At 38.6% G+C, this 25,520-nt stretch overlaps 1 protein-coding gene across 8 annotated transcripts in view; it reads left to right on the plus strand.

Annotated features, from left to right (window-relative positions):
- Positions 1-25,520, plus strand: part of VPS54 (VPS54 subunit of GARP complex) — a 127,270-nt gene that overhangs the window by 98,452 nt on the left and 3,298 nt on the right. For 4 of the 8 annotated variants that reach the window (XM_008254347.4, XM_051838099.2, XM_051838093.1 and 1 more), the window contains exons 17-22: positions 200-305; positions 1,170-1,257; positions 1,701-1,822; positions 1,936-2,016; positions 15,805-15,912; positions 18,540-18,634. In XM_008254347.4, the coding sequence (XP_008252569.1) occupies positions 200-305; positions 1,170-1,257; positions 1,701-1,822; positions 1,936-2,016; positions 15,805-15,912; positions 18,540-18,634 (600 nt within the window). Of the gene's footprint in view, positions 1-199; positions 306-562; positions 664-1,169; positions 1,258-1,700; positions 1,823-1,935; positions 2,017-13,264; positions 13,634-15,804; positions 15,913-18,539; positions 18,635-25,520 lie in introns of those variants that run through there. The other 4 variants (XR_011386619.1, XM_051838114.2, XM_051838104.2 and 1 more) reach the window with 4 other exon arrangements.

A 25,520-nucleotide genomic window follows, 5' to 3' on the forward strand; every position in this document is an offset into this window, starting at 1 on the left:
GTTCTGTTCTGTCTATTCTTCACTGAAAATTTCTCTCAGTCAGTCCCCTGGGAATGTGGTTCTTTGTTTTTCTGATATCTTTCTGTGGCTGAGGTCAGTGTAGCTTCTAATTTCTTAGGTCCCCCAAGAAGTAATACTTTTTTATATGCCAAATCAGTTTTTTTGCTGTTTTGATTATCTGCTCTTTGTTTTCTTACAGAACTGTACTGCTGTTAATAAGAATTATTCTTGAATATTGCCAGTGTGTGGATAACATCCCATCTGTTACTACTGACATGCTTACTCGTCTGTCAGATTTATTGAAGGTGTGTATGACTTCACCTTGTTATGGAAATAGTTAGAAGAATTAATTCACTAGGTTATGACTAATCTTTCAACTCTAAGCACTTCAAGGTCGAGTTGTCTTTATGACATTGATTTCATGACATTTGATCGTGGTTGAATCACAACATGTTACTGGAAAAAGGCTGCCTGCTTCCTTCTCACTCCACATTTAGTGATTCCTCATTACACCCATAGAGTTGTTAATGACATTGGAGACAGGAGATGATTTGTTCGTTAGGTGCTGAACATGACTGAGGCCACTTAGGTCAAAAAACCTGGACTGGTTTCAAATGTGCATGGAAGGAATTCACAGAACTTTACAAAATTCATCTCACTAAGGTTAGAGATTTTTCTTACATCGTTCTTTCAGAGCCTTTGACGTAAAATGAAAATGTAGTGATAACTTTATTCAGTCATTTCATATTAACAGATATTTTTAACTGTTAGTATATAGGAAAGGCTTTATTTTTCCAAACTTCTATTCTGTCAAGTCTGTCTTGAACTGGAGGTTTAGTTCATAAAGATTTTTGTTATCTGTTTCAAAAGTGGAACTTTACAATAAGTGTTACCAAACTAGTTTTGCGAATTCAAATTAAAGATTTCTTAAAACTGATCTTTTAGAATTTCTCAACTTTGCTCTTATCAGACAGTAAATATTATCATTTGAACTACCCATCTCCTATTTTATTACTGCATAAATATATCCTAATTACCTCTACTAGAAAATTCATTTGGTCCTTGAATGAGAGGAAAGAGGAATGTAGTTTTAGAATAGTTAACACATTGCTAGCATATAAAGAATGGTTTTTAATAAATTACTGTATTTTTTCTCCTTCCTTTGTTAGTACTTCAATTCAAGAAGTTGCCAGTTAGTTCTTGGAGCTGGTGCACTGCAAGTTGTTGGACTAAAAACAATAACTACAAAAAATTTGGGTATGGTTTCTTGCATTTAATTCACATGCTGAGGTGTTAAAATGATGTCATTGTTATTATGTTTTTATTAAACCTGATGTTTTCATGGCTCTAACTAAAGCCTATACAAAGTGACATGCTACCTCACTCTTTTTGTATTATAAGTGAAAATTTAATCACTGGGAAAATGTCAGGAATTTCTAACGAGTTATTTGGAAATTGTACTATGCTAGAAAATACTAAGATGGAATGTGTAGGAACACTTTATGAAAGGTATTTGAATGTCAGAAGAGATTCAGGTGTCTTGTTAGTGTCCTCACACTGTTAATGTTCACAGCTTCAGTCCATTGGATGTTCGATATATTACTCACTACTAAATGATACTTAATTTGATATGTAATTGAAAATCAACTAATACCCTTTTTCTTGTTTCTCTGTTATACATCCATTCCCTGGATCTTCAGCTCTTTCTTCAAGATGCCTACAGTTAATTGTGCACTACATTCCTGTGATCCGGGCTCATTTTGAAGCTCGACTACCACCTAAGCAAAGTAACATGCTTAGGCATTTTGATCATATCACTAAGGTATTTTTTCATGTATTTTGTATTGGCATTTCATAGATTTAATTCCTTAATTGTTGAGCATTTTTTGGATGTGTCTTAGGGAGTTTAACATCAGTATTATTTCTCATTTACAGGACTATCATGATCACATAGCTGAAATATCAGCTAAGCTTGTAGCGATAATGGATAGCTTATTTGACAAGCTGTTGTCAAAGGTAATGAATTATGGAAATGTTTTTACTTTGCTTAAAGGTATTATGAATTTTAATTTTGTAGCAAATCCTTTATAAATAAGGTAAGGTATGATAACAGATTCTAAATTTACAGAGGATATTTATCAATTGGTATAACTAAAATATTTGTTTTCAGAAAAATGTGACCACCTTCTATGATCAAGGCCACTCATAATAGACTAACCCACAGTTGTATACAAATTAAATTCTTCATGATTTGGAACACAACTTAGTACAGTTTTCACATTTGCCAAATAACTTATCTACTAAAGGGTTTTAGTAGTAGGGATTGTGATTTTGATAATGGAAACCCTGTAGAAGTTTGTGTTACCTGAATTGACAAATGCGTACCTTCTTCAAAACAAAGTTTAGGGGCCGGTGCTGTGGCGTAGTGGGTAAAGCTGCTGCCTGCAGTGCTGGCATCCCATATGGGTGCTGATTCGAGTCCTGGCTGCTCCACTTCCAATCCAGCTCTCTACTATGGCCTGGGAAAGCAGTGGAAGATGGCCTAAGTGCTTGGGCCCCTGCACCCATGTGGGAGACCCGGAAGAAGCTCCTGGCTCCTGGCCTCAGATCGGCCTTGCTTTGGCCTTGCAGCCAACTGGGGAGTGATTCTTCAGATGGAAGACATCTCTGTCTCTCTCTCCCTCTCTGCCTCTCTTTCTCTCTCTGTGTAACTCTAACTTTCAAATAAATAAATAAATCTTTAAAAACAAACAAAGTTTAGCTTGAAAGCCTTCCAATGACAAGGCAAAGATCAAAACAAAAGAAGTAAGTAGAATTTTAAGTAAATTTGTTACATTATTTTCCATGCTGAAAATGCAGAGTCTGAGGTAGTCATAATCAAATTCTATCTTTGTTTCTTTTGTTTTTCATTACCAGCAGATGATTAAATGAAGTGATACTCCCCAAAGAATTTCTAATTATACTGGGAGAGCATCTTCAGAAAAATACATTTATTCACTTCCCATTGCTTTTGCCTTATCCCTGTTTCCTAAGTTCTTCAGTCTGTGTTTTAGGAAGAAAGCAGAAATTTCATAATTTGAAGTTTTTTTTTTTTTTTAAATTTACTTATTTATTTGAAAGAGAAAGAGTTTAAGAGGGAGTGAAAGATAAAGAGAGATCATTCATCTACTTGTTCATTGCCCAAATGGCCATAGTGGCTGGAGCTGGGTTAGGAACCCGGAACTCCATTCAGGTTTCCTACATGGGTGCAGGGTCCTAAGCACTTGTGCCATCTTCCATTGTGGGCCAATTTCTACTTTCCAAGGCAGAATAGAAAGATCCAAAGTGGAGCAGCCGGGACTTGAACTGACACTCATATGGGATGCCAGTATTGTAAGGGGTGGCTTAACCCACTGTGCTGCAACCCTGGCCCCAGGAAGGAACTTTGATTTACTTTTTTTTTACTTGCATCTGTTTGAAGATTTATTTGTTTGAAAGGCAGAATTACAGTGAGAAGAGACAGAGACAGAGACAGATAAATCAATCTTCAATATCCTGGTTCACTCCCAAAAAGACTGCAACTGTGGGGGGCTGGGCCAGGGTGAAGCCAGGAGCCAGGGGCCTCCTCAGGGTCTCCCATGTGGGTACAAGGGCCAAGGACTTGGGTCATTTTTTGCTGCTTTCCCAGGTGCATTAGTAGGGAGTTGGATCAGAAGTGGAGCACCCCAGACTTGAATTGCCACTAATATAGGATGCTGGTGTCACAGGTGGTAGCTTAACCTGCCGCACCACAATGCCAGTGCCAACATCCCTTTATAATCTGAAATGTGCAGCAAGCACATAATAATCATAAAATGACAACATAAAGTCATGCTTGTTCATACACATAAACATGTACCTAAATCTTGAAGATGACAGAGGGAAAGGAAGATACTTGTTTTGTTGACATTTCTTACGTTTTGGTCATATAACTCCTTTATATTTTTAACAATATTTGAGAACCCTAAAGAGCTTTTGTTTTTGTCATTTGTACCTCTTTGTAAGTACTGTGTTAGAAATTAAAACCAGGGCCACCATTCTGATGTCGCCGTCCCATATCAGAGCGCTGATTACAGTCTTCAGCTGCTCCACTTCCTATCCAGCTCACTAGTGGGAAAGTAGCAGATTAGGGTTCAAGTGTTTGGGATCCTGCTACCCACATGGAATACCTGGATGAAGTTCCAGGCTTCTGGCTTTTGAGGCGTTTTGAGGAGTCAGCTATCTAAGTTGGAAATTGGAAGATCTCTTTTTCTCTTTGAGATAGATAGATACAGAAGTAGGTAAATAGAAAGAAAAATAAAAGTTTAAAACACAGGAATACACAAACATATTCTGTTAGCTTTAAGAATGATGGCATCATTACAAATCATGTAAAAAGCCCTGTTATTCAGTCATGAGAGAATGAAAATAAAAACAGATAAATCTACATTATTCAGTCATGAGAGAATGAATGTGAAAAAGATAAATATCATGTTAATGTTACTAGCAAAATGGTTTTTACTTCCCTGATTCCTCAAAACTGTCTCTAATTCTCAGACCCCAGACCACACTTTGAAAACCTCTGGTGTAGTTGATAATATATTATTGTATGCTTCACTTTCAAGAAACTTAAGGAATTTATAATTATGTACAAATATATCTTATTAGTTCCTAGTTTTGTATGGTGAAAAACAATTGTTTAGAAACTCTCTGTTCTTCACAGATGTCAGGTACAAGCTACATTCAAAAGAAATTCTATCTATCCTGCCAATTTCCTTTTATACATAAGGCACTCTTCTGCATAACAAAAGTCAGTAACATACCTGTCCTCAAATTTACCATCTAACAAGGGACTTAACTGTAAACAGCTAACATACAGAAAAAATAAACAGGCTGAAGAATATAAGGAAACAGAACTAAAAATGTGCCTAAATAATCTCTCATTTTGGTCATCCATAGAGTTTTTGAGCAAGAGTTGGAACTGTGGCCAGACACTTCTTGTGACAACATATTTTATTTTTTCTGTAAAGAAAAAATTATTTAATGAGCTTCCTGTATATTCAACACCTATGTTTATCAGTTATTAATATTTCATTTTCTTTTGCTAAATTATTTTGTCATAAATTTGAGGCATTGTAGTATTTCATCCATACATATTTAACTATATATATTTTTAAAAACTAAGAACACACTACCATTATCCTGGTTAACAAAATTGACAATAATTCTTCAATGTTTCTAATATTTATTCTCGTATTTGAAATTTACCAGTAGTTGTAATGTGTCTGTAAAAGAGTTTCTTTGGACAAATGCTTCATGGCTTATTCATTTGGTTATTTTATCTCTTATGTATTTTACAAACTAGACTACTTCCCTGTTCCTCCCTCTTTTTTAGTGTCATTGACTTATAGAATGTGGCCAGCCTTTGTCAGTGTAGGGTTCTCACTCCTCTTTTCTCCATTAATGACTTCTCTTGGTACCTTGGCATGTTGCATTCTCCCTGGATTAACAACTCTCTGCACTCCCTGTTCTATTTACTTTCTTTTTTTTTTTTAAAAAAACTTTAATATAAATTTCCAAAGTACAACTTTTGGATTATAGTGGGTTTTTTCCCCCCATAACCTCCCTCCCACCCAAAACCATCCCATCTCTCACTTGCTCACCCATCTCATTCACATCAAGATTCATTTTCCATTATCTTTATATACAGAAGATCAATTTAGTATATACTAAGAAAAGATTTCAACAGTTTACACCCACACAGAAGCACAAAGTATAAAGTAGTGTTTGAGTACTAGTTATACCATTAATTCACATAGTACAACACATTAAGGACAGAGATCCTACATGGGGAGTAAGTGCACAGTGACTCCTGTTGTTGATTTAACAAATTGACATTCTTATTTATGATGTCAGTAATCACCCGAGGCTCTTCTCATGAGCTGCCAAGGCTATGGAAGCCTTTTGAGTTTGCCAACTCCGATCTTATTTAGACAAGGCCATAGTCAGAGTGGAAGTTCTCTCCTCCCTTCAGAGAAAGGTACCTCCTTCTTTGATGACCCGTTCTTTCTGCTGGGATCTCACTCACAGGGATCTTTCATTTAGGGTTTGGTTTGGTTTTGTTTTGTTTTTTGTTTTTTGTTTTTTGTTTTTTTTTTTTTTTTTTTTTTTTTTTTTTTTGCCTCAGTGTCTTGGCTTTCCATGCCTAAAATACTCTCATGGGCTTTTTAGCCAGATCCAAATGCCTTAAGGGCTGATTCTGAGGCCAGAGTGCTGTTTAGGACATCTGCCATTCTATGAGTCTGCTGTGTATCCTGCTTCCCGTGTTGGATTGTTCTCTCCTTTTTAATTCTGTCAGTCAGTATTAGCAGACACTAGTCTTATTTATGTGATCCCTTTGATACTTAATCCTATCATGATCAATTATTAACTGAAACTGATCACTTTGACTAGTGAGATGGCATTGGTACATGCCACTTTGATGGGATTGAATTGGAATCCCCTGGCACGTTTCTAACTCTACCATTAGGGGTAAGTCCGAGTGAGCATGTGCTGAACTGTACATCTCCTCTCTCTTTTATTCCCACTCTTATATCTAATGGGGATCACTTTTCAGTTGAATTTAAACACCTAAGAATAATTGTGTGTTAATTAAAGAGTTCAACCAATGGTATTAAGTAGAACAAAAAAATGCTAAAAATTATAAAGTAGTAAGTTGTTCCTCAACAGTCAGGACAAGGGCTGATCAAGTCATTGTTTCTCATAGTGTCCCCTTCACGTCTTCAGGTTTCCTTTTAGGTGCTCAGTTAGTTGTCATTGATCAGGGAGAACATATGATATTTGTCCCTTTGGAACTGGCTTATTTCACTCAACATGATGTTTTCTGCATTTTTCAATTTTGTTGCAAATGACTGGATTTCATTTTTTTTACTGCTGTATAATATTCTATAGAGTACATATCCCATAATTTCTTTATCTAGTCTTCTGTTGATGGGCATTTAGGTTGATTCCATGTCTTAGTTATTGTGAATTGAGCTGCAATAAACATTGAGGTGCAGACAGCTCTTTTATTTGCCAATTTAATTTCCTTTGGGTAAATTCCAAGGAGTGGAATGGCTGGGTTGAATGGTTAGGTTATATTCAGGTTTCTGAGGAATCTCCAGACTGACTTCCATAGTGGCTTGACCAGTTTGCATTCCCACCAACAGTGGGGTAGTGTCCCTTTTTCCCCACATCCTCACCAGCATCTGTTGTTGGTAGATTTCTGTATGTGAGCCATTCTAACCGGGGTGAGGTGAAACCTCATTGTGGTTTTGATTTGCATTTCCCTGATATCTAGTGATCCTGAACATTTTTTTCCTGTGCCTTTTGGGCATTTGGATTTATTCTTTTGACAAATGTCTATTGAGGTCCTTGGCCCATCTCTTAAGTGGGTTGTTTGTTTTGTTGTTGTGGAGTTTCTTGATCTCTTTGTAGATTCTGGTTATTAACCCTTTATCTGTTGCATAGTTTGCAAATATTTTCTCCCATTCTGTCGGTTGTCTCTTCAGTCTCCTGACTGTTTCGTTTGCAGTACAGAAACTTGTCAATTTGATGCAATCCCAAATGTTAATTTTGGCTTTGACTGCCTGGGCCTCCGCTGTCTTTTCCAAGAAGTTTTTGCCTGTGCCTATATATTGCAGGGTTTCTCCATTATTCTCTTATAATTTGATGGTGTTGAGTCATAGATTTAGATCTTTCATCCATGTTGAGTGAATTTTTGTGTAAGGTGAAAGGTAGGGGTCTTGCTTCATCCTTCTGCATGTGGAAATCCAGTTTTCCCTGCACCATTTGTTGAATAGACTGTCCTTGCTTCAGAGATTGGCTTTGGATCCTTGATCAAATATAAGTTGGCTGTAGATGTTTGGATTGATTTCTGGTGTTTCTATTCTGTTCCATTGGTCTACCCATCTGTTTCTGTACCAGTACCATGCTGTTTTGATAACAACTGCCCTCTAGTATGTCCTGAAATCTGGTATTGTGATGCCTCTGGCTTTGTTTTTGTTGTACAAGATTGCTTTAGCAATTCGAGGTCTGCTGTGCCTCCATATGAATTTCAGAGTCATTTTTTCCAGATCTGAGAAGAATGTCTTTGGTATCTTGATTGGTATCGCATTGAATCTATCAATTGCTTTTGGGAGAATGGACATTTTGATGATATTGATTCTTCCAATCCATGAGCATGGAAGATTTTTCCATTTTTTGGTATCCTCTTCTATTTCTTTCTTTAAGATTTTGTAATTCTCATCGTAGAGATCTTTGACGCACTTGGTTAAGTTTATTCTAAAGTATTTGATGATTTTTGTGGCTATTGTGAATGGGATTGATCTTAGAAGTTCTTTCTCAGCCTTTGGATTGTCTGTGTATACAAAGCTGTTGATTTTTGTGCATTGATTTTATATCCTGCTACTTTGCCAAACTCTTCTATGAGTTCCAATAGTCTATTAGTAGAGTTCTTTGGATCCCCTAAATAAAGAATCATATTGTCTGCAAAGAGGGATAATTTGACTTCTTCCTTCCCAATTTGTATCCCTTTAATTTATTTTTCTTGCCTAATGGCTCTGACTAAAATTTCCAGTACTATTATTGAATAACAGTGGTGAGAGTGGGCATCCCTGTCTGGTGCCAGATCTCAGTGCAAATGCTTCCAACTTTTCCCCATTCAATAGGATGCTGTCCGTGGGTTTTTCATAAATTGCTTTGATTGTATTGAGGAATGTTCCTCTGTACCCAGTTTGCTTAGGGTTTTCATCATGAAAGGGTGTTGTATTTTATCAACTGCTTTCTCTCCATCTATTGAGATAGTCATATGGTTTTTTTTCTGCAGTCTTTAATGTGGTGTATCACACTGATTGTTTTGCGAACATTGAACCATCCCTGCATACCAGGGGTAAATTCCACTTGCTCTGGGTGGATGATCTTTCTGATGTGTTGTTGCATTCTATTGGCCAGGATTTTATTGAGGATTTTTGCATCTGTGTTGATCAGGAAATTGCTCTGTAATTCTCTTTCTCTGCTGCATCTTTTTCAGGTTTAGGAGTTAAGGTAATGCTGGCTTAATAGAAAGAATTTGGAAGGATTCCCTCTTTTTTGATTGTTCTGAATAGTTTGAGAAGAATTGGAGTTAGTTCTTCTTTAAATGTCTGGTAGAATTCAGCAGTGAATCCATCTGTTCCTGGGCTTTTCTTTGTTGGGAGGGCCTTTATTACTGTTTCAATTTCTGTCTCAGTTATGGGTCTGTTTAGGTTTTCTATGTCTTCATGGTTTTATTTAGGTAGGTTGTTTGTGTCCAGGAATCTATCCATTTCTGATAGATTTCCCTGTTTGCTGGCATACAAGTCCTTGTAGTAATTTCTGATGATTCTTTTTTTTTTTCCTGTGGTGTCTGTAGTTATGTTTCCTTTTTCATCTCTGATTTTATTGATTTGGGTCTTCTCTTTTTTTAGTTAGTTGGGCCAGTGGTGTGTCAATTTTGTTTATTTTTTCAAAAAACCAGCTCTTCATTTTGTTGATCTTTTGTAAATTTTTTTTTGGATTCAGTTCTGTTGATTTCTAATCTAATTTTAATTATTTCTCTTCTTCTGCTAGTATTGGGTCTGGTTTGCTGCAGTTTTTCTGGATCCTTGAGATGCATTGATAGCTCATTTATTTTATGCCTTTCCAATTTCTTGATGTATACACCTATTGCTATAAACTTTCCTCTTAACACTGCTTTTGCTGTATCTCATAAGTTTTGATATGTTGTGCTGTTATTCTCATTTACTTCCAGAAAGTTGTTGATTTCTTCTATGACCCAGTATTCATTCAGGAGAATGTTCAATCTCCATGTGTTTGCATATGCTCTAAGGATTCCTGAGTTGCTAATTTCCAGCTTCATTCCATCGTGGTCTGAGAAGATGCATGATAGGATTTCAATTCTTTTAAATTTGCTGAGACTTGCTTTATGGCCTCGTATGTGGTCAACCCTTGAGTAGGTTCCATGTACTGCTGAGAAGAATGTGTATTCTTTAAGTATAGGGTGAAAAGTTCTGTAGATATCTTTTAGATCCACTTAGTCTATAGTGTCATTAAATCTGCTGTTTCCTTGTTGGTCTGTCTGGTTGATCTGTCTATTCCTGAAAGTGGAGTATTGAAGTCCCCCAGTATTATTGTATTGGATTCTAAGTCTCCCTTTACATATCTTTTAAATAAACCAGTGCCCTGTAATTAGGTGCATATACATTTATAATAGTTACATCTTCCTGTTGAATTGATCCCTCAATCATTATATAGTGCCCCTCTTTGTCTCTCTTAACAGTTTTTGTGTTAAAGTGTATTTTGTCTGATATTAAGATGGCTACACCAGCCCTTTTTTGGTTTCTGTTGGCACGGAATATCTTTTTCCAACCTTTCACTTTCAGCCTGCATGCATCTTTGTTGGAAAGATGTGTTTTTTGTAGGCAGCAAATAGATGGGTTTTGTTTTTTAATCCATTCAGCCAGTTTGTGTCTTTTAACTTGAGAGTTGAGGCCATTTACATTCAATGTGGCTATTGATAAGTAGTGACTTTGCCCTGCCATTTTTCTAGATATTTGTAATACTTAATTTGAGCTTCCTGTGATCTTGGCAGTTTTCTTCCTTTACCTTCTTTCGTATGGATGGCTGTGTTTCTGTGTTTCTGTGTGTAACACATCTTTCATCATCTTTTGCCGGGCTGGGTGAGTGGTAACAAATTATTTCAATTTCTGTTTGCTATGAAAGGTCTTTATTTCACCTTCATTCACAAATGAGAGCTTTGCAGGATATAATATTCTGGGCTGGCAGTTTTTTTCTCTTAGTACTTGGGCTATATCTTGGCATTCCCTCCTGGCCTGTAGGGTTTCTGATGAGAAGTCTGCTGTGAGTCTGATTAGAGATCCTCTGAGAGTAATCTGACATTTCTCTCTTGCACATTTTAGAATCTTTTCTTTATGTTTCACTGTGGTGAGTTTGATTACAACATGTCTTGGTGAGGATCTCTTTTGGTCACGTTTATTAGGGGTTCTATGAGCTTCCTGTACTTGGATGTCTCTGTCCTTCTCCAAACCCAGAAAGTTTTCTGCTAGTATCTCACTAAAAAGGCCTTCTAATCCTTTCTCCCTCTCCATACCTTCAGGAACTCCTAGAACCCAAATGTTGTTTTTTTTTAATAGTATCCTGTAGATTCCCAACTATATTTTTTAGAGTTCTAATTTCCTCTTCTTTTCTTTGGTTTGTCGGTATACTTTCCTGTGCTCTGTCTTCTAAGTCCAATGTTCTCTCTTCTGCCTCACTAATTCTGTTTTTAAGGCTCTCAAATGTGTTTTTCATTTGTTCTATTGAATTCTTCATTTCATTTTGGTTTCTCTTCAATATCTCCATTTCATGTTCTACTAAATTCCTCATTTCATTTTGATTCCTCCTTAATTAAGATTTCATTTTCATGAGAGATTTTCTGCGCTATCCTGTATGTATTTCTGTAGTCCATGCATTTTTTTTGATAACTTCTAAACGTTCTTATCATAAATTTTTTTGAAATCTGTATCTTGCATTTCTTCTATCTCATCATCTTCATAATCTTGTATTGGAGTGTCATGTTCATTTGGGAGCGTCATGATGTCTTCCTTGTTCTTGTTTCCTCCGTTTCTGCGTTTGTTGTTTGGCATTATGGAGAGATTCTTTGGTTTCTTCTTCTTCTTCTTTCCACTGTGGCGGCTTTTCTCGTTATACTATGACTATAGATTAAGTGGACTTTCTGGTTTTGGTGAATCTCTAGAGGCTTTTGGTGGGTGTGGCCAGGGAGCTCTTTTCAATATGTCAGGGTTAAGCGTATGCCAGACGTGATATACCAGGTTTGGTGTAATATCTCTCTCTCTCTCTCTCTCTCTCTCTCTCTCTTTTAATTCCGAAGGGAAGTAATTCCATTCAGCTGAGCTTTTCTCCTTGATGGCAATCAGTGCCTGAGCGCTAGTCCCAGTGGGTATAATATTTGTCTGCTCTGTCCCAAGGACCACACAAAGGATCTGTTCTGTCCTCAGTGTAAGCTCAGATTCCCCTGCAATGTCTCTCACCGGGTAGCCAAGGCCACCTGAATTTGTGGTGTCTCCCACTGAGACTACTCACATCTCAGCCACACCGTGAGTTTTCCCACACACCCTAAGGCTTTTTTTTTTTTTTTTCACATCCCCAGTTCATAAGCTCCACACATTTACTAGGTCTTAGTCTCCTGTTATTTCTCCCCACCAGAGTCAGGTTTTTCTGCTTGGCTGAGGGCAGGTGCAGCCCTGAGTTGGCACAGCTGTTACTTATGTCCAAAATGGCGCCTGCTCTATTGTCTTGTTTGCCTTTGTAAGGTGAGTGGAGAGAGAGAATCATGTCCATACTGGTCCCCCCCCTTTTTTTCTCTCTCTCTTCTAGTTAGGCTGGTGTACTTCCCCCATGGGGCATCAAGCCTTGTTCCCTCTAGGCTCTTCTTGCCACTTTTCTGCCAGTGTCTCGGGCTACAGTGGTTTCGCCTCACCTCCCTTTCCAGCGCTGGTGCATATACTTGGCAGCCGGGGTCCAGAGCTGTTGGCACCAGTGCCCTCCACGTAGGTCCACCATGTCCCTCTAATTCCGGAAGAGTTTCCTCTGCAGTTTTTTCCCTAACTCTTCCCTGAGACTACAGTATCTCCACTTTTACTAAACTATCTTCCTGGACTGTCTGTGAGCTCCCTCTCTATTCTGCCATCTTCTAGCTCTCTCTCTATCTTTACTTTCATGTGTTGGTCAAGATTGTGATTTTTTTTCAAGATTTATTCAGTTTTTATTTGAAAGGCCGTATGACAGAGAGAGAGAGAGAGAGAGAGAGATGAGAGAATCTTCCATGTGATAGTTTATTTTCCAAATGGTTGCAATGGCCATGGCTGGTCCAGGATCTAGGGTCTCATACATGGTTGGCAGGGGCCCAAGTACTGGGGCCATCATCTGCTGCTTTCCCAGGAAAATTAATAGGAAGCTGGATCAGAAACAGAGCAGCCGGAACTAGAATCAGCATTCTCACATGGGTTGCTGGAGTTATAATTGGCTTAACCCACTGCACTACAAGGCAGGCCTGATGAAGAATGCTTATTTCAGTTCTTAGTTTGTATTTTCACAGTCCAAGATTGAATGTGGCCTAACTGGTCTGTTAAGAGTGGTAGATCAGACCGGTGGCATGGCTCACTTGGTTAATCATCCACCTATGTTCTAGTCCCGGTTGCTCCTCTTCCAGTCCAGCTCTCTGCTGTGGCCCGGGAAGGCAGTGGAAGATGGCCCAGGTCCTTGGGCGCCTGCACCCACGTGGGATACCAGGAGGAAGCACCTAGCTCCTGGCTTTGGATTGGTGCAGCTCCAGCCATTGCAGCCGTTGCGGAGTGAACTAGCGGATGGAAGACCTCTCTCTTTCTCTCTCTCTTCCTCCCCCCACCCCGGTCTGTAACTCTCTCTCTCAAATAAATAAATAAATATTTTTTAAAAATCTGTGCAAAAACTTGCACATGAATGTTCATAGCACCATTATGCATAATAGCCAAAGAGTAGAAATAACACAAATGTTCATTACTTGGATCACTGGGTAGATAAAATGTGGCATATTCATACAATGGCATGTCATTCAGCCATGAAAAGAACTGAATATTGATATATGCCATAACATGAATGGATTTTTTTAAAAGATTTATTTATTTACTTGAAAGGCAGTTACAGAGAGGCAGAAGCAGAGAGAGAGAAAAAGGGGTCTTCCATCTGCTGGTTCACTCCCCAGATAGCCGCAATGGCTGGAGCTGAGCCGATCTGCAGTCAGGAGCTAGGAGCTTCTTCCAGGTCTTGGCACGTGGGTGCAGGGGCCCAAGGACTTGGGCCATCTTCTATTGCTATCCCAGGCCATAGCAGAGAGCTGGATCGGAAGAGGAGCAGCTGGGACTAGACCCGGCACCCACATGGGATGCCAGCACTTCAGGCCAGGGTGTTAACCCGCTGCGCCACAGCACTGGCCCCTCCAAAAAATTTTTTTAAAAATTTATTTGAAAGAGTTACAAGAGGTGTAGGGAGTGGAATGAGTTTAATTTTCATATGCTAGTTTACTGGGCAAGTTTCCACAATGACAAGGGCTGAGCCAGACTGAAGCCAGGAGCTAGGAGCTTCATCTAGGTCTCCCAGGGGGATGGCAGGGGCTCAGCCACTTGGGCCATCTTCTGCTGCTTTCCCAGGCGCATTAGCTGGGAGCTGGAGTGGAAGTGGAGCAGCCAGAACACTAATGAGTGTCCATATGGGATACCAGTATTGCACGTGGTGGCTTTACCTGCTGTGCTACAATGCTGGCCCCTGAAAATATTTATAAATTAGTGGCTATACTTGTATAAGTGTGAATTTACTAAAAACCAGCGAGGTGTTCACTTTAAAAGGATGAATTTTATGATGTCTAAGTTGTATCTCAGTTTGCTAATAAAAAATAGTAAGAGGATATTTGGTATATTTCTAGGTTGAAGGAAGACAAACCTTGAGTGATCATATTTGCTTGTCTTAGACCAGTCGCATGGTGACTTCATGATTTTGTACAACAGTGTATTGAAGCTCATCATATTTTAGTAAACTATATAAAATTATTATGTTTAAAATATATCAAATTTATCTTGTAAGTAGAAATTGTACGTGACTTAAGCTATCTGAATTCTAAAATGTAAGCCAAAACATGATTATTTAAATTTTACTGGTATACCAGGTATAAGAAGAGTAAAATGAATTCACCTGAATTTAGATTAGAATGTGTAATATAAAATGTTCCTTAAAAAAAAAAAGCCTCCTTTATCTTAGTGCTAGAGTAAATGTGATTACTATATTGACCCACCTAGAAAATAAAGAGAGCATTTTACTTTTGTTAGATTTCTGTTAGTTAATCATAAGATCATGTTGATATGTTGATATGTCCTGGAAATCATGTTCAAAAAAATAATCTGGAGCCAGCATTGTGGCATAGAAGGTTAAGCCTCCACCTGCAGTGTTGGCATCTCATATGGGCACTAGTTCCAAGTCTCACCTGCTCCACTTCCAATCTAGCTCCCAACTAGTGGCCTGGGAAAGCAGCAGAAGGTGGCCCAAGTACTTGGACCCCTGCACGCACATGGGAGAGCTGGAAGAAGCTCCTGGCTCCTGGCTTCGGCCTGGCCCAGTCCTAGCTGTTGTGGCCATTTTGGGAGTCAACCAGAGGGTAGAAGATCACTTTCTCTATGTATCTTTTGCCTTTCCAATAAATAAATAAATAAATATTTAAAAAAAAAATATGTTACTTTGGAGGGGCTACTGTAACGAATCACCATTGAATTTTGAGCCGGATTAGTAGATAACATTTGAGCACTTTATATCAAGCACTGTTTTGTGTTCTCATGAGTCATCTTTTTTTAATCCTCACAACAACCTTTTGAGACACAGAGAAAGTAAGTAACTTGCCATTGTCAGTCACATAGCTTACGAATTAGAGGAGCTTGGATCAAACCCAAGCAGTCTGTTTCAAGATTGGAAGGGGTCCATCTTCTTAGCCCTAAAGCTATTTTAGCTCCCCCAAAGTAGTTTAGGATATTGAATGTTCTCAAGATCTATGTGAGTAGTGCAGATTATAGTTGAAGTTTATAAAGCTTGAGCATTACACCACAGTTACAAATATAGATGCACAGAAAACATGTTTCTCAGGGAACAGTAGAGACAATACGCAATCCAGAGGATATGACCGTCATTCTCATTATTTTTCCCTGCCAGTATGAGGTGAAAGCTCCTGTTCCTTCTGCCTGTTTCAGGAATATTTGTAAGCAAATGGCAAAAATGCATGAAGCTATATTTGATCTCCTTCCAGAAGAGCAAACACAAGTGAGTAGTAATTCCTAAAACTACTTTATGTATGTAGCATATAATAGCCATGCAGAATTGCCTTTTTTTTATATATATGTTTTGGCACTGTTATACTTAATTTATGTTCTAGTATGGTGAGCACCATTTTTTTTTCAGGTTGTTATGTTGAGTATTGGGAACATAGATAAAAATTTCTAATTCTTGTCAGTGTACCCCTTGCTGTAACAGATCAAAAGTGTAGCTTTACTGTGGTCAGCAACTCTAAAAAGCATGTTTTTCATTTGTTCATTATTAGAAGTTCCTAGCTTCTACTTACATCTTTCCTTATATTATTAAGCTGAAAGTCAGTGTTATCATTTATCAGTAAGTAGTAAAATATGTTACTGTGATTATAATTCAAATTAGATATGGGCATAATTAATCATGAAATTAATAAGGTTAACACACATTAGCTACCTCAGTTAACCTACCTGATTGTTAATATTTTTTAGGTCAGCATAAGTGATGTGTAGTAGGCATAAACTGGGGAAAAACAGCAAAATGGTAGTCATTGGCACTTTTCACCTGTAAAGTTGCCATTCTGTATTCCTCCAAAAATGTTATCACTGAATTTTCTTCACGTATTTTACTTTCGGAACTTTGAAGGTCCTGGTATTCCTTTTTTCTCGTGTCATCTTTATCCATTTTAGTTTCTTCATTCTGAACCAAATGATCTCATTTAATCCTAGCTGTGGAATGAAACCATGTTGTTGTAAAAACCTAGTTGTTACTAATGAACTCTGAACTAATGAGTAATGAATTTTCACTGGGATTTTTGCTATTCAGACAAGTTTATTTCAGTTTGTCTCTAATTAACTGAGTGCATGAAAGTGGTATTTGGGAGCAGAGGATGGATTTCTTAGTGTCACTTGTCTACTTTTGCTCTTTCTGGTGTCCTTTCCCATGACACCTCAGACTCCATCACACATTAGTGATTAACAGCTTTCTTTCATACTTCTCTAGATTTTCATTAATCATACCGACTTCTTGATTGGTATGATTGGATGTAGCTCCTTTGAGGACTGAGAGAAAGCCGTAAGATATGCAGTGCCCACTAGAGTCTCTTTTTTACCTTCTAATTTCTTTATAACCAAGCCATCCTTTTCATTTCACATGTAGAATCTCACACTCTAATATTCTTGACCTGGATTTGCCAACAGAATTCTAATTCTGCAGCAAGACTTAGCTAGGTGAGCAAGCTGGGTATACAGGTATTTCATGTGATTGTATCTGCATCTTAATTTAAAGGGTAATCTTGTTAAAGCTAGGCAGAAGGGGCTGGTGCTGTGGTGCAGGAGGGTAAGCTATTGCCTGTGATGCTACCATCCCATATGAGCACCAGTTCAAGTCCCAGCTCCTGCATGTCCTATCCAGCTCCCTGCTAATGTGCCTGGGAAAACAGTGGAAATGGCCCAAGTACTTAGGTCCCTGCCACCCACTGGGAGACCCAGATGGAGGCTTCTGGTTTTGACCCGGCCTGAACTTGGCCATTGTGGCCATTTTGGGAATGAACCAGTAGATGGAAAATCTCTTTCTCTGTTTCTCCTTTCTCTGTAACTCAGCCTTTCAAATAAATAAAATATTTTTTTAAAAAATGCTTGACAGAAGAGAAAAGCTTGAAAGAAGTAGAAATTTTATGGTAATGTCATCACTTGATTACTAGTAATTCCACAAAACTTCCGTAGATGATTTCAAAAATTTTTGTTTATTTGACATACAGAAGGAGAAAGAGACAGGTAGAGATCTCCCATCTACTGGTTCACTACTCAGATGCAGAACAACCAGGGCTGGGCCAGTGCAGAGCCAGGACCTCAGTCTGAGTCTCCTTCATGGGTCATAGGGTCCCAGTTACTGAAGAGATGACCTGTTGCCTCCCTGGGTGCCTATTAGCAGGAAGGTGGAGTGGGGAGTGGGGCTGGGACTCAAACGCAGGCACAACAGCCTGCTCAGGGATGTGGGTGTTCCAAGTGGTATCTTCACCACCACTCCAGACATCTGGCCCCTTGGATGCTTTTATACATCTGCACGTATTTTTCTACATCTATGTATGTTTTATATATCTATGTATTTTTTATATTTTTCTCTTGGAAAATAATGCTACAGAAAATCATTTTTGTAGATTAATTATATGTAATGTTAGGTCAGATGGTTTCCAAAGAAGTATTAGATCATTGCATTAAAAAATCTGCTTGTAGGAACAATAAAATATTTTAAAGTGATTTTATGTTTCCAGCATTGTGGCTTTTTTTTTTTTTTATCAAGTTCCTAGTTAATTTATTACACAACTCTCTGTTTTATTTATTTTTTACCTGTGATGGTTGATCCTACTTAATATATACTACAGAAGTTCTTTCAAGATGCAGAAAGGCAGTCCAATAGCTAAAAGGAGTACTTCTGAGAAAGGAAAAAAAGAACTTTGATTCAACTCGGGAGAAAAACCAAGGTGAAATAGCAATTAAATAGTTTCAGAGGAGTGTTTTAAAGTGTATGCCAAGACAAAAGTTTCGTTGTTTTTAATGCTTTCTGCAAATAATATTGATGACTTGGATTCTTACATCTTGTATTTCAGTTTAATTTTAAGAAACTTGATTTTAATTATCTTCCAGATGCTATTTTTAAGAATTAATGCAAGTTACAAACTCCACTTGAAAAAGCAGTTATCTCACTTAAATGTGATAAATGATGGAGGACCTCAAAATGGGTAAGGTTTTTAACATTTTTACCATACGCTACTATAATGAATTGTTTTGTTGATTTTTTCTTTATGCTATCCTGTTCTACTATGATACTGGGAACCAAAATTATAAAGTTAGCAACCTTTTGTTTCCCTCTCCCCACTTTGTGGAAGTGATATCTGTTTGCCTATCTGTATGCTGTATGTGTGTATCTGTGTATCTGTGTTTAAGTGGCTTATAGTCAGTTACTTCCCTGATGTTATATACAAGGGCTTCAAAATTTTATGGAAAATGAAATTAAAATATAGGCACATTTTCCAGATACTTTTTGAAATCCTCTTATACCTATTTTGAGGCAGTGTGAGTTAGGGGTGTCTTCTAGATACTTAATAGTATCTACTTTCATTCTTTTTTTTTTTTTTTTTTTTAAGATTGATTTATTTAGTTGAAAGGCAGAGTTACAGAGAGGCAGAGAGAGAGAAGGAGAGAGAGAAAGAAAGAAAGAGTGAGAGCAAGAGAGAGAGGTCTTCTATCCACTGGTTCGTTCCCCAATTGGCTTGCAATGGCCAGAGCTGTGCCAATCCAAAACAAGGAGCCAGGAGCCAGGATCTTCTTCTGGGTCTCCCACACGGGTTCAGGGGCCCAAGGACTTGGGCCATCTTTTACTGCTTTCCCAGGCCATAGCAGAAAGCTGGATTGGAAGTGGAGTAGCTGGGACTTGAACTGGAGCCCATATGGGATGCCGGCACTGCAGGTGGCGGCTTTACCCACTATGCTACAGTGCTGATCCCAATAGTATCTACTTTCAAAACAAATTCAGAGTCCTGCTTATTCTATCAGATCATGTAAAAGTCATTTACACTCTGTGCCTTATTTATAAAATCTGCCTAATTCCTTCACAGGATTATGAAAATGTGTAAGTTTATATTATGTATCAATTCTCTTACAAGATGTTGAACAAACTGTTGTATCTAAAAGGGAAAATAGGAGTTAAATTTGAAAACTTAGTTCTGCCACTTACTAGTTGTGCAACTAAGCAAATCACCTTTTTGGAGCATGTCTTCCTAGTTTTTAAAAGATAAAAGTTCCCTCACAGGATTTTTATGGAAAGGAATATAGATAAAGATAGGGAGGAAAGATTTTACAAATGTAAAGCAATGATTATTTAGTTACACTTTAACGACTTGTTGGATGTTGCCCGTCTCATGTTTCAGGAATAAAATTGTATTCTGCTAAAGGAATTATGCTTAAATTTCAAATTCATAGAAACAAATGAAAGAATATTTTTATTCAGTCAGAAGTTAGCCCTGCCATAAAGTAGTACATTGACCTGATTGTGCAAGAATTCATGAATTAGGAATAAAATTTTATTCTATTTAAAGAACTTCAGGCTTCAACTTCAAAGCATTAGTTGGAAGGTTCATTCTTATAAATCTACCAGCCAGGCTAAATAAATTTTATGTAAAAATATAACTCTCCTGTGATTATTACCTGAGTCTTCTTTAAAGAGTTTTTGTTTTAATTTTTCAAAGCCACTAAAAAGCTAAAGGACAATTTAAAAAAGCAATGAAAATCTCCCACCTTGATTGACTAACCATACAAATTTTTGTTGCATTCTCCCCCAAAGCTTGCTTTCTCCCTCCTCCCCCAATACACATACACACACACGCACACACACACTCTTTCCCTTTGCTAAAAGTTCAAAAATAAGGTTTTAATCATTGTGAAATTTAACCCCCAAATACTTTGAAACATATTTTTAAAAATAGACATTTTATACAACCTCAATACCATAGCCCCTCCTAAGAAAAACATTATAAATTGAATAGTATCAGACCTGCATATAATCAGATAGTTTCAATAAGAACACCACACGAATGATGCTGTGTGTATCTCCCATTGATGTAAGATGATGCAAGTAGTACACACAAGTGGTTCCTACTACTGAACTTTCTCTTCCTGAAATGATAATAGTATATTAAGAAGTTAGCTGGCCAGCACTGTGGTGTAACAGGTTAAGCTGCCATCTGCAGTGCTGGCATCCCATATGGGTGCAGGTTTGAATTCTAGCTACTCTACTTCTGATCCAGCTCCCTGCTAATGTGCCTGAGAAAGCAATACAAGATGGTGTAAGTGCTTGAGTCCCTGCAACCACGTGGGAGACCTGGAAGAAGCTCCCAGCTTCTGAATAGCCCAGCTCTGGCCATCGTGGCCATTTCAGGAGTGAACCAGTGGATGGAAGATCCCTCTCTGTAACTTGGCCTTTCAATTAGAATAAATAAATCTTAAGAAAAAAAAAAGAATTTAGAGACTCCTGGTACAGATATGTACTATGTCCTAAAAAGACTGAAAAAAACTAGTAATATTTGTAGGGTCCTTTTACATTTGTTCTCCTAATTAAATCTGGATGAGTTGGTGATTTGGTTTCTTCTCACATCAGTAGTTCTGAAGCATCCAGTTGAACTCATTAATTACTAATTTCTTTGTTAATATAGCTGTTTGGGAGTCGGTGCGACCTTAGAGATTGTCCCCGTGACATGCTTACAGAAGCTAATCCTGTAGGTCAATTCATGTCTTTGAAGGATCCCTTGAAAAGTAAGATTCCCTGAAATACCTCTGTACTCTGGCAAGGACATGAACTTATTGTTCAAAAGTAATTTTTGTTCCTGAAATCACTCTAAAAATATACCTTTACTTTTCTTTCTTTGAGGTTAAATTCACATAAAATTAATCATTTTCAAGCAAACAATTCAGTGGCAATTCGTATATTCAGTGTTGTGCAGCCACCGCCTCTGATTAGTTCCAAAACATTTCACTACTCCAAAAGAAAGTCATGTACCCATTAGGCAGTTGATTCATATTATTCCCTCTTGCTAGCCCTGTACTTTTTAATGTGATTTTCTTTTTTCTGTATTTTAAGATATTTTAAAAATACAGAGACATTTGGAGAATAATAAAATATTTGTATTCTTGTTACCCAGAATTGATCATTAACGTTTATCATTTTCACTTGAACAAATGCTTATCATATATCAAAAATGACATCACAAATGAAGCTGAAGTATACCATGATATCCCATCTCCAGTCCTGTTCCCTTTTTCTCCCACCCTTTAGGCAACGTTTCTAGTGAATTTGGTCTAAATCCTCCTTTCACGCCTTGTCATTTGTTATCTTTGCATCTATGAAAAAATATGTAGTGCAAAAGACAATTATTATTTTATTTGAAAGGCCCAGTAACACAGAGAGAGACAGATAGAGAATGATCTTCCATCTGCTCATTCATTCTCCAGAAGGCTGCAACAGCCAGTTCTGGGCCAGGCCAGGGTCAGCTGCAAGGAACTCTTTTCAGGTCTCCCACCTGGGTGGCAAGACCCAAGCATTTGGGCCATCTCCCACTGCCTTCCCAGGTGCAGTAACAGGAAGCTGGATTGGAAGCGGAGTAGTTGGGACTGTAATCAGCATTCTGATATGGGATGCCAGTGTTGCAAGTGGCAGCTTAAACTGCCATGCCACAACACAGACTTATATGGTATATTGGACTTACATGGTATATTGGACATAGGCAGCTAGATTTTTTTTAAACAAACACTGTACCTGATTTATTTATGTTGATATGTGGAAGGAGTCCATTTTCAGCTGCTCTGTATAGTGTTCCATCGTATGAATCAACCACATTTAAATTACCCATTTCCTTAGGGATTGATTTCTGGGTCATTTCTTTTTTCCCTTATAACCATACCAAGTGAAGATCCTTATACAAGTCTAATGTGTGACTGTTTTTTTAGGGTATATACCTGCAAGTTGATCCAAGTACATGGGCATTTTTACTAGTTATTTCTAGTTTATACTGCCCATTAGTTTGTGAGTTTATTCCTACATCTGCTGACACTGCTGTTGTTAGATTTCTTTAATTGCTGCCAAATGGGGGATAATGGTATCTTATTTTAATTTGCCTTTCCCTGATGTTGCCTCATAGTTTATTCATCATTCACATGTTCTTATCTAGTTTAGATTCTTTCCCATTTTTTTCTTGAGAGTTTTTTTTAGATCATTTTCTTTATTTTGAATTTTTGTATATACTCTCATACCGATCCTTTATTGGTTATAAATGTAACAAAGATCTGCTTTTCTTTTATGTCACACACTTTTTCAGCTTTGACATAAAAATTTATTTTCTACTTTCCTGTATAATGAATAATTGTGTTTATTACACATAGATATTAGTAAAATTTAAACATGGGAATTTGTAATTTTATGTTTACTTTTTTAAGATTTTTATTTATTTATTTGAGAAGTAGAGTTACAGAGAAAGAGAGGGAGAGACAGAAAGGTCTTCCTGGGGCCGGCGCCATGGCTCACTTGGTTAATCCTCTGCCTGTGGCGCCAGCATCCCATATGAGCGCCGGTTCTAGTTCCGGTTGCTCCTCTTCCAGTCCAGCTCTCTGCTGTGGCTCGGTAAGGCAGTGGAGGATGGCCCAGGTGCTTGGACCCCTGCATCCGCATGGGAGACCAGGAAAAACACCTGGCTCCTGGCTTCGGATTGGCGTAGCTCTGGCCATAGTGGCCATTTGGGGGGCGAACCAACGGAAGGAAGACTTTTCTGTCTGTCCCTCTCTCTCACTGTCTAACTCTGTCTGATTAAAAAAAAAAAAAAAGAAGAAGAAGAAGAAAGCCATAAGGAGAGAACTAGACCAGAAGAGGAGCAGCTGGGAAACGAAACAGCACCCATATGGGATGCTGGCGCTGCAGGTGGAGGCCTAACCAACCACTCCACAGTGCTGGCCCCTTATGTTTACTTTTAAATGTTCTGATTTTGCTGTACATTTTTTAAACCATTGTTTTCAGCATCGTATTTATCAGAAGACACATGACAATTGAGAATCTTTTTATAGCTTTTGAAAACCTTGAATTAGGATATTTCAAATACTTTGGTACAAAGACTGAGACATACTTGGCTTCTTGTTATTTTTGACTTATTTGCACCTATTTGCTAAAAGATGTAAAAGCTGAAGTGTGCCAGTTCCACAAATGAGAACATGCACATTTGCTCCTGGACCAAGGGCAGCCATCTTTGTCTCACTCTAAGCGTCAGTTTCTCCATTCGTAAAATGGGGTAATAGGAGCTGGCATTGTGGCTCAGCAGGTTAAGCCACCACTTGCGACACTGGCATCCCCAGTCTCAAAAGAGTACTGGTTCTCAGCTATTCCTCTTTGGATTCAGCTTCCTGCAAATGCGCCTGTGAAGGCAGTGGAAGATGGCCCAAGTACTTGGGCCCCCACGTGGGTGACCAGGATGGAGTTCCTGGTACCTGACTTCGGCCTGGTCTAAACCTGGGCTGTTGGGGCCATTTGGGGGATGAACCAGTGGATGGAGTTATCTGTCTCTCCATGTCATTCTTTCAAATAAACAGTCCCCCCCCCCTTTTTTTTAAAAGCTTTATTTTACTTGAAAGTCACAGTTAAACAGAGACGAGAGGCAGAGAGAGAGAGGTCATCCATCTGCTGGTTCACTCCCCAGATGGCTGTAACGGCTGCACCTGCGCCGATCTGAAGCCAGGAGCTTCTTCCCGGTCTCCCACATGGGTGCAGGGACCCAAGGACTTGGGCCATCTTCTACTGCTTTCCCAGGCCATAGCAGAGAACTGGATTGGAAGTGGAGCAGCCAGGTCTCAAACCAGTGTCCATACGGGATGCCAGCGATGCAGGAGTCAGCTTTACCTGCTACGCCACAGCGCCAGCCTTTTTTTTTTTTTTTAAAAAAAAGATTTATTTATTTGAAAGGCAGAGTTAGAGAAGGAAAGACAGATCTACCATCTGCTGGTTCACTCTACAAATAAGTACAATGGCTGGGGTTGGGCTGGCCAAAGCCAGGAGTTCTTCTGGGTCTCCCTCATGGGTGCAGAGGCCCAAGCACTTAGGCTGTCTTCCGCTGCTTTCCTCAGGTCATAATCAGGGACTGGACCAGAAGAGTATCAACAGCTTTACTTGCTACACCACAATGGTGGCCCATACAAGTCCTTTTTTTAAAAAATGGGGTAATAGTAGTACCTGTCTCCCAGGGTAATAGTGGAATAAAGTGTTGTAAATTAAAGCACATTAAACATCTGTTTTCTTTTTGTTTATTTGAAAAGTAGAGAGACAAGGAAATAAATCTTACATCAATTGGTTTATTCCCCAAGTGGTCGGTCACCACAGCTGGGGCTAGGCTAGGTACACATCAGGGACCCAGAACTCAATCTGGGCCTCCCATGTAGGTGGCAGGGACCCAAGTGAATTGGAAGAAGAGATGTGACTTGACCCTACGCACTCTGACAGGGGCACAGGTGTCCCAAGTGGTACCAAATAAGTAGTGTACCAAATGTCTGCCCCTCATTACCCATTTTCTTCTGCAGCTTGGCAGGCCATTTACGGATTTGATGGTATTTAGGTTATTAGATTTGAAATCATAAAATGTAAGTCACTCATTTTCTTCTTAAGAATTTGGAATGTGGGGTCTGGCATTGTGGTATAGCAGGTAAAGCCATTGCCTGCAATGCAGGCATCCCGTATGGGTGCTGGTTCATGTCCTGGCTGCTCCACTTCCAATTCAGCTCCCTGCTTATGGCAATGGAAGATGGCCCGAGTCCTTGGGCCATTGCCACCCATGCAGGAAACCCAGATGAAACTTCTGGCTGCTGCCTGGCTTAGTCCTGGCTGTTGTGGCCATTTGGGGAGTGAACCAGTGGATGGAAAATCTTTTGTCTCTCCCTCCCTCTCTTTCAAATAAATAAACTAACCAACTGAAATGAGAGTAGTTTAGAGATCATTTTCCTAGTAATTCATTGAGTTAAATCATCACAAAGACTAGACTGAAAGGTTGAAGTTTTTTTTTTTTTTTTTTGAAAGGCAGAGAGAGACAGACAGACATAGCA

Source organism: Oryctolagus cuniculus, chromosome 2 (genome assembly GCF_964237555.1).
Source record: "Oryctolagus cuniculus chromosome 2, mOryCun1.1, whole genome shotgun sequence".
NCBI lineage: Eukaryota > Metazoa > Chordata > Mammalia > Lagomorpha > Leporidae > Oryctolagus > Oryctolagus cuniculus.